The 7333-nt window shown below is 33.6% G+C and overlaps 1 protein-coding gene across 1 annotated transcript in view; it reads right to left on the bottom strand.

Moving 5' to 3' along the window:
• Positions 1-7263, bottom strand: part of LOC111389011 (external alternative NAD(P)H-ubiquinone oxidoreductase B1, mitochondrial-like) — a gene marked incomplete at its 5' end in the record, with an annotated part of 12029 nt that extends 4766 nt beyond the window's left edge. Inside the window, 8 exons of the mRNA XM_023013855.1 lie at positions 3545-3666; positions 3754-4017; positions 4597-4701; positions 4845-5064; positions 5681-5931; positions 6100-6306; positions 6554-6915; positions 7187-7263. Coding sequence (XP_022869623.1) covers positions 3545-3666; positions 3754-4017; positions 4597-4701; positions 4845-5064; positions 5681-5931; positions 6100-6306; positions 6554-6915; positions 7187-7263 — 1608 coding nt within the window. The remainder of the gene's footprint in view (positions 1-3544; positions 3667-3753; positions 4018-4596; positions 4702-4844; positions 5065-5680; positions 5932-6099; positions 6307-6553; positions 6916-7186) is intronic.
• Between the last annotated feature and the right edge of the window lie 70 nt (positions 7264-7333).

Below are 7333 nucleotides of genomic sequence, written 5' to 3'. Positions count from 1 at the left end.
ACTCTTGCTAGCGCTCTTAAGTGGTTGAAAAAGGAGGCCCGTGGGACGTCATGGCAAAGTAAAGCAAAGAGGATTGCTCTTGCAAGCACCGTATACTACATTTGGCTTACACGGAATAGAAAGATTTTTGAAGACCTTTCACCTCACTTGGATTCCATCATGAGACGGATCAAGACACATGTATACAAAGTTATGTTCTTTTTGTATCTGGATGTCTTGATCCATTTCGAATCTTTAGCGTCGGGTCATTGACTTCTTTTGCAATTCACTTACTTTGTTTTTCTGGGGGATGCTTGGAGTAATTGTATGTGACATTGGCTTTTGTTTGTGCAGGAATGCCCGGTGTATTTCTATATGAACATTTTTTGATCTATGATATTTAGATTTACCAATAAAAAAAAAAGATTGAGGAGCACGATCATATCATATATATAATTCAATTCAGTGCAAGCTAAATTATTGATAGTTTTCCAGTGAAGTTGGATAAATTTTTCCCAATGTGCAAAATATCCAGTAAACAAGAATCTCCAAGACAATTAAGACAGAAGAGTCCCAACTCCGAAGGGTAATTTAGGTATTCCACAAATCGTTAAATTCACTCCACCAAAATTACCTTAGGATTAGACCAATGTCTAGGGCGGGGTGATAAAAGTACAGTGAAATTAAGAGCATCAGTGCTCTCTCCATACCAACTCAGCAAAACAAAACCACGTCAATCATCTTCAAAATTCCTTCAGCACACAAACTCATTTCGTATTCGTTTTCTTTATTACATCATTCTCACCACAAATATAAGACCAATTCCATGTCAAAATTGATAGAGGAAATAATCATTCTTTTTTTCCTTTTTTCCCTTTTAATTCTTTTCCATTTTTCATCTCAAATATCAACACCAGATTCATAGGTATAGTATGACTTGGCAAGATCTCAAAGTCTAGATTCATAGCAATATTGTTAGGGTCAGAAAGGAAACTAGTTGCATATTTTAACACACTGAACTCTGTTTCCATTGCTAATTATGATTACAGCTGACAGGTAACTTTTCTTTAGAAACATTTACTTTTGAACAGGGGCGGACCCAGACCATTTGAACTGTGGGGTCAAATTTTTTTTTTCGAACAACATATCATGAATATAAGACCAATTCCATGTCAAAATTGATAGAGGAAATAATCATTCTTTTTTTCCTTTTTTCCCTTTTAATTCTTTTCCATTTTTCATCTCAAATATCAACACCAGATTCATAGGTATAGTATGACTTGGCAAGATCTCAAAGTCTAGATTCATAGCAATATTGTTAGGGTCAGAAAGGAAACTAGTTGCATATTTTAACACACTGAACTCTGTTTCCATTGCTAATTATGATTACAGCTGACAGGTAACTTTTCTTTAGAAACATTTACTTTTGAATCAGAATTACAAGAATAGATACCTTTCTGATTAGAAAGCTTTCACTAAATCTCAATTTACCCTAAAAGTCTCATTTAGCTTCATCAGATTTAAGCACGAGAATCAGCTACAGAAAATAATGGAAAACGTAGAGAAGGGGGGAATAAAAAAGGGATTATATGTTCTTTATTAATTTGAAGGAAGCATAATATATAGAGTTCTTACTGATGATTTAATTTGGATATTGGGGAAGAGTAATTTTATTGATATTTTAAAGGCATGCATGACAACCAAGTGGAGATCATTTGTGCATGAGTAGTGTGTTGCCAGAACTGCTGCTCAACAAGAAAGTTGCTTCCATGAGTTACACAAGGGGTTGATATTAAGTCCTTATTAAACAAGACTGCCGGTGGATATACAAGTTCCCATGGTTTGTATGATCCATACATCCCATTAGCCAAATTGATAAGATTAATGCTCAAAATATGCTAAATTAGAGTCTTAGAGATAAGCTATCAGACATAAGAGATTGGAACGAGCACAAATGAGCAAAAAGAAATTTTTGTGAGAAGCTGAATTATCAAGAAGAGAGGAAGAAATTTCTTATGATAATAATAATACCCACAGGATTTCATTTGGTTAGGAATAAGGAGAAATTAGAGTGTAAGACAATTCCTCAAGTTGAAATGAAACTTCCATGGGATACGTATCAAGACCAGCTATGATAAAAAAAAGTTTAAGGTAACTAAGATAATCTGAGCCACAAGAAAATGAGAGGTGCCACTGAAGAATGACAGCTTAAGAAATAACAGATGAAGATGTTTAAATCATAGAAGCTAAGTAGGTACAACAGTTCTTAGGGTGATATGGCCTCCATTGAAAAAAGAACCTAAGGCATGACATGAACAAACCTTTGTGGATTAACTAAAACAAAGGCGCTTGAGTGATTGAGTGAAAGATAAAGATCTATATAATGTTGACGAAGAAACAAAGCATAAAATATGATGAACAATCTAAGGTTAACTGCTCTATATAACTTCGCCATTGGAATTTTATTTTTCCATAGAATCCCTTTTTATCTGACATTCTTTTAGATTGTTATATGTTAGATGTATTAAATTTATTTATAAAATTAAATTCTTAATAGCAAATTACTTCGTCTTCTTATTCAGAAAATGTTTTGTAAAACTAATTGACAGAAATGTTCTATAATTCCCGAATTTTTAGTTCTTCGCAAGTGGAAAGTTTTTGTTGAAATTTGCTGAAATTTAATGAAGAGTTTATTTCCTTTCTGGTTTGTGCTTGAGCCCCAAGGGATCTTGCTAATTTAATGCAATTTGCCTAGTCAACAAAAATCATGAGAAAGTTCCCTTATTTATTTATAATAAATAGCTCTTATTTTGCTTAAACAGTTTGTACCTTGGAAGAAGTAGAAAATCTTTCTTCAACTTCTTCTTATACACCATATCTCCTGGCATTATAGTCCAATATAACTTGTTTTGTCCTACGCTAAGTGGTAGCTAATTTTGGACCCGAAAGTTACTTGACACTCAGAATAAAAGTTTCTGATGATTCAGTAGTAAAATATGAAATCTAATCTCATCAGCTGAAAAAATCAGAAAGCAGGCTAAATATTTAGGATAAGCATAAAAGTTCATATCTCATCTTGCATTAATTTTAAAATATCTTTTTTAGATTATTTTTTATTTGGAAGTTTAGTTATTAAGAAATTTTAGGGAAAAATAATAAATAGAAAATATGGCGGGCGGAGAACTTAAACAGTTTGTACCTTGGAAGAAGTAGAAAATCTTTCTTCAACTTCTTCTTATACACCATATCTCCTGGCATTATAGTCCAATATAACTTGTTTTGTCCTACGCTAAGTGGTAGCTAATTTTGGACCCGAAAGTTACTTGACACTCAGAATAAAAGTTTCTGATGATTCAGTAGTAAAATATGCAATCTAATCTCATCAGCTGAAAAAATCAGAAAGCAGGCTAAATATTTAGGATAAGCATAAAAGTTCATATCTCATCTTGCATTAATTTTAAAATATCTTTTTTAGATTATTTTTGATTTGGAAGTTTAGTTATTAAGAAATTTTAGGGAAAAATAATAAATAGAAAATATGGCGGGCGGAGAGAGAGAAGTGTACCGAAAAGGACGAAATTCATGACGGCCGCCACTTCTGAATTTACGAGGGCCTTCTGGATTGTCTTTACATTTCTCCCATATGTTAAAGCACCTAGATAGATATGCACCTTGTTGAGCTGCAACCTGATAGGGAAGAAGAGGTTAAACAAAACTTGTTCATTGGTAGAGGCAAGATGGGACATAGAAATAGTGGAATCAAAGCAAACTTACTTGTGCAGTAGCTAGAAGACTTTTCATCTGTGTATCAACATGCGATAGTGCTAATTTGAACCCTTCAATATCTACCTCCAGCCTATCATTACCATCTGTATCTCTTAGTAAGTCAGCTACGTCAACTAGATGCTTGCTCTTCAGATACAGCTCCACTTGAGGGTATCTGATGATGACATCTTCAATTACATCTTGGAATTCTTCAATAGTTAGGGTGCCAGAATTATCTTTATCTGCAGCTTTAAATATTTCCGAGATATCTTCCTGAAAAAAAAATAGTACAGCATTGTAAAAGAATCATTTCTTCATTAGCAAGACAACATATAAAATCTCAAAATTATTATGTATAACTTCATGGAAATAAATTAAATAGGATATCTTTCTGAAATTCCCGATTTAGTCAACCAGCAACTATCTTTTCAATGCAAAAGGTTTCCCTATAAAATAGCCAGCACTATTTTTGCAGATTTATGACATATTCATAAACTTGAGAGACGCTTTTTCCACTTGCTTCCATTTCTTGAAAGTTTGGAGTACAAATTGGTAAGGTAAAATTACAATATTATCTGGTATATTAATGTTATATTTTCTTTAATATTTTTTATTTTATGTAAAAAATCCCATGCATATTCTACTAAAATTTCTCTAGGATAAAAACTCGAGATAACAATAAAGAGATTGGTGACTGGCTTTTTAGTATTGTTTTGGTAACATTGACAAGATGCTGATTTCATAAATTGAACTTAAACTCCAGAAAAGGACTAATTGTGATTGATAGAAATATATTGAACCTGTATCCCAAAAAAATAAGTATCCACATGGTGTTACTACTATCTAAATTACCATGATTTTTTTTTGATCGACAGTGGCACAATCACCAAGGGCATACACATTCTCACATCCCTTCACTCGCAACCATTCATCAGTTGCTAGAACACGCCTATTACCCTGTATAAAGAATAACAGAAATACAATAACGGTTATTAGATCTAACATTCAGCTAAATCGAGATCAGAAACATAATAGTTACAAGAAATAACAGCAACAACAAATGTACATTGGTCTCAAAATAACATGAACATAAAACATACCTGTCCAACTTGTTCCATAAAATCCTTGACAACTGGATGAGTGCCAACACCGGTTGACCACACCACCATCCCATGCGGCATTGAATCATCATTTCCAGTAGTTTTGTTCTTCATATTAATCAATCTATCAGAAACACTCACTACGCGGTGTCCTGTCAAAACTTGAATACCATCCCTTTGAAACTTCCGTTCAGCAAATGAGCTGATCCTTTCATCGAACCTACAGCGGCATGAAGAGTCAAAGTTTAGAGTTCTGATGCCATTTAGAAACTTGAGACTTGAAGCTAGAAAAAGTATGTTCTGCTACATGAGTTGCATTAATAGGCAAATGCTAATTAACTGTAACATCCACTAGCATAAAGTAAATGATCTATCACTTGGTTTTCATTCATCATCTACCTTTTAGCCCCTGTTAGTCACCCTTTAAGACGAAACTTTTTAATTTTCATACTTATATTCAACCACACATTTGCAAAATAAAATATTTTGCATGTAAATTCGAAAATTTTCCCCGCTATTTAACCACACATTCTTCACTATTCAAAATATCAATTTTTTTCTCAATATTGGCCATCAAACAGGGGCTTAATTAACTGAAACATCCATACTGAAACTTTTAATATATATCTCAGTTTCTCCTCTCTCTTTTCCCCCTTTTCCTTTAATTACTCAGGACTGGGATAGATAATGGAATACATAAATTTCAGCATCTTATAGATTTTGATGGACTTTACTACCACTTAATTTGGAAAATTATCAAAGTATAACTGTTTAAAAGTCATGTTGCTACTCTAGAGTACATGAAAAGCTTCACAATATAAATAATGGACACTTACGAGTTCAAGATGTGATCTCCAGATTGTATTACTGTTATATTCACTAAATCTTTGACTGATGGATATATGTTGACTAAATCTTCATGAACAAAGTCATGAAGTTCCGCTGCAAATTCTATGCCAGTTGGACCCCCTCCGACTACAACAAAGTGGAGGTTAGTTTTCCGCTCTTCTTCAGTCAGCCCTGGAAGGACAGCTTTTTCAAAGCAATCGATTACAGTCCTACGGATCTTTTGAGCATCCTCTACTTCCTGCATGGAATATAATTGCTTGTTTGTAATGAAAAATTCAGCATATGCAAGTGAAATTTATCGAGGAAAAAATATTAAGCTCACAAATAGCTAAATTATTGCTATTTTACCATCGAATCAGGTACTTTATTAAAATACTAAACATTCATTCGGAAAACTAGGACTTACCTTCAAAAAATGGCAATGCTCCAAAACACCAGAAGTGTTAAATGTGTTTACTTGTGCTCCAATTGCTATAATTAAATAATCATATTGTAGAGAGAATTCATTATTTCCTGCTAAATTTTCATCGATAATGGACCGACAGAAAATCTTTCTGTTTGCTTGATCAATCTTGAGGCATTCTGCTTCCCAGAAATTAATTTCCCCATTTCTCTGTCACATTATCAGTAAAAGAGAGAAGCGTGAATAAAGTTATATTACCGAACAAAACTCATCGGGAAAAATCATGAAGTTGAAGAAACGGTGAATTTATTATTTAAGCATTGAGAGAGCTAATGGAATTTCTTCACACTTGTACCAATGAAGAGTGCAACTAGATAACTTATCGCTCCATGTGCGTTTATGTTAAATGATGATAAAAAAAATGCATAGACAACTCATACTCCAAAATTTATACTACCTTCTTTATTATGTTTCGAACAGGTTCTACAATACTTCGTGCCTCAACTGTTCCACATGTAACACTCGGTAACAAAGGGGTGAAAGCAAAGTAATTCCTAGGTGAAACCACCTGAACATCATAGGAAGAAATATCCAAATCCTTCAGAAAGCTAGTACCAGCCCATCCTGTTCCTAGTACCACCACCTTTTTCTTCTGTGGTACCTTTTGATTGAGTTCGAAAATTGATTTTCCACCTTCTGAAGGGGAGTCCGCATGAGCAATGAGCCCTCCACTACTGTTAAACCCAGCAGAATTCAATTTCAATGGAGATAAAATGCAAGATATAAATGAAACTAATGAACTTCTCACGTTATTGTCATCTTAAGAGGCCAGCCAATTGGGTTCTCATGGCTACATCCATCAAGAACTTGACAAATAATGAGATATTTGTCGAAGATATAAATATATCCAGCATAACCATTAGTAGATCAAAGAGCAGTCTTGATTACTATATGAAAAACTTAAAATCAATGAAATTACTTATGTTCGAAAAGTAAGTGTCTATGTAACATCATGCAAATTTTTAAGAGGCGGCCACTGTTACTATAGGTTAGTGATTGAGTCCTTCAGTCATCTTATAAGCACTACAACCTTCATTCATCTTATAAACACTACAATCATACTTGTGGGAGCATTCCTTCTTATTACTAGTACACAGATTCTTATCACTAAATGGTGACAAAATGTTCTTTAGAATCTACATTCAATTGGTGGGTCATAGCACAAAAAGTTTAATTT

Source organism: Olea europaea, unplaced genomic scaffold (genome assembly GCF_002742605.1).
Source record: "Olea europaea var. sylvestris unplaced genomic scaffold, O_europaea_v1 scaffold5492, whole genome shotgun sequence".
Classification (NCBI taxonomy): Eukaryota; Viridiplantae; Streptophyta; class Magnoliopsida; order Lamiales; family Oleaceae; genus Olea; species Olea europaea.
The sequence above is the reverse complement of the archived record's forward strand: the minus strand, read 5'-3'. Positions and strand labels throughout refer to the sequence as shown.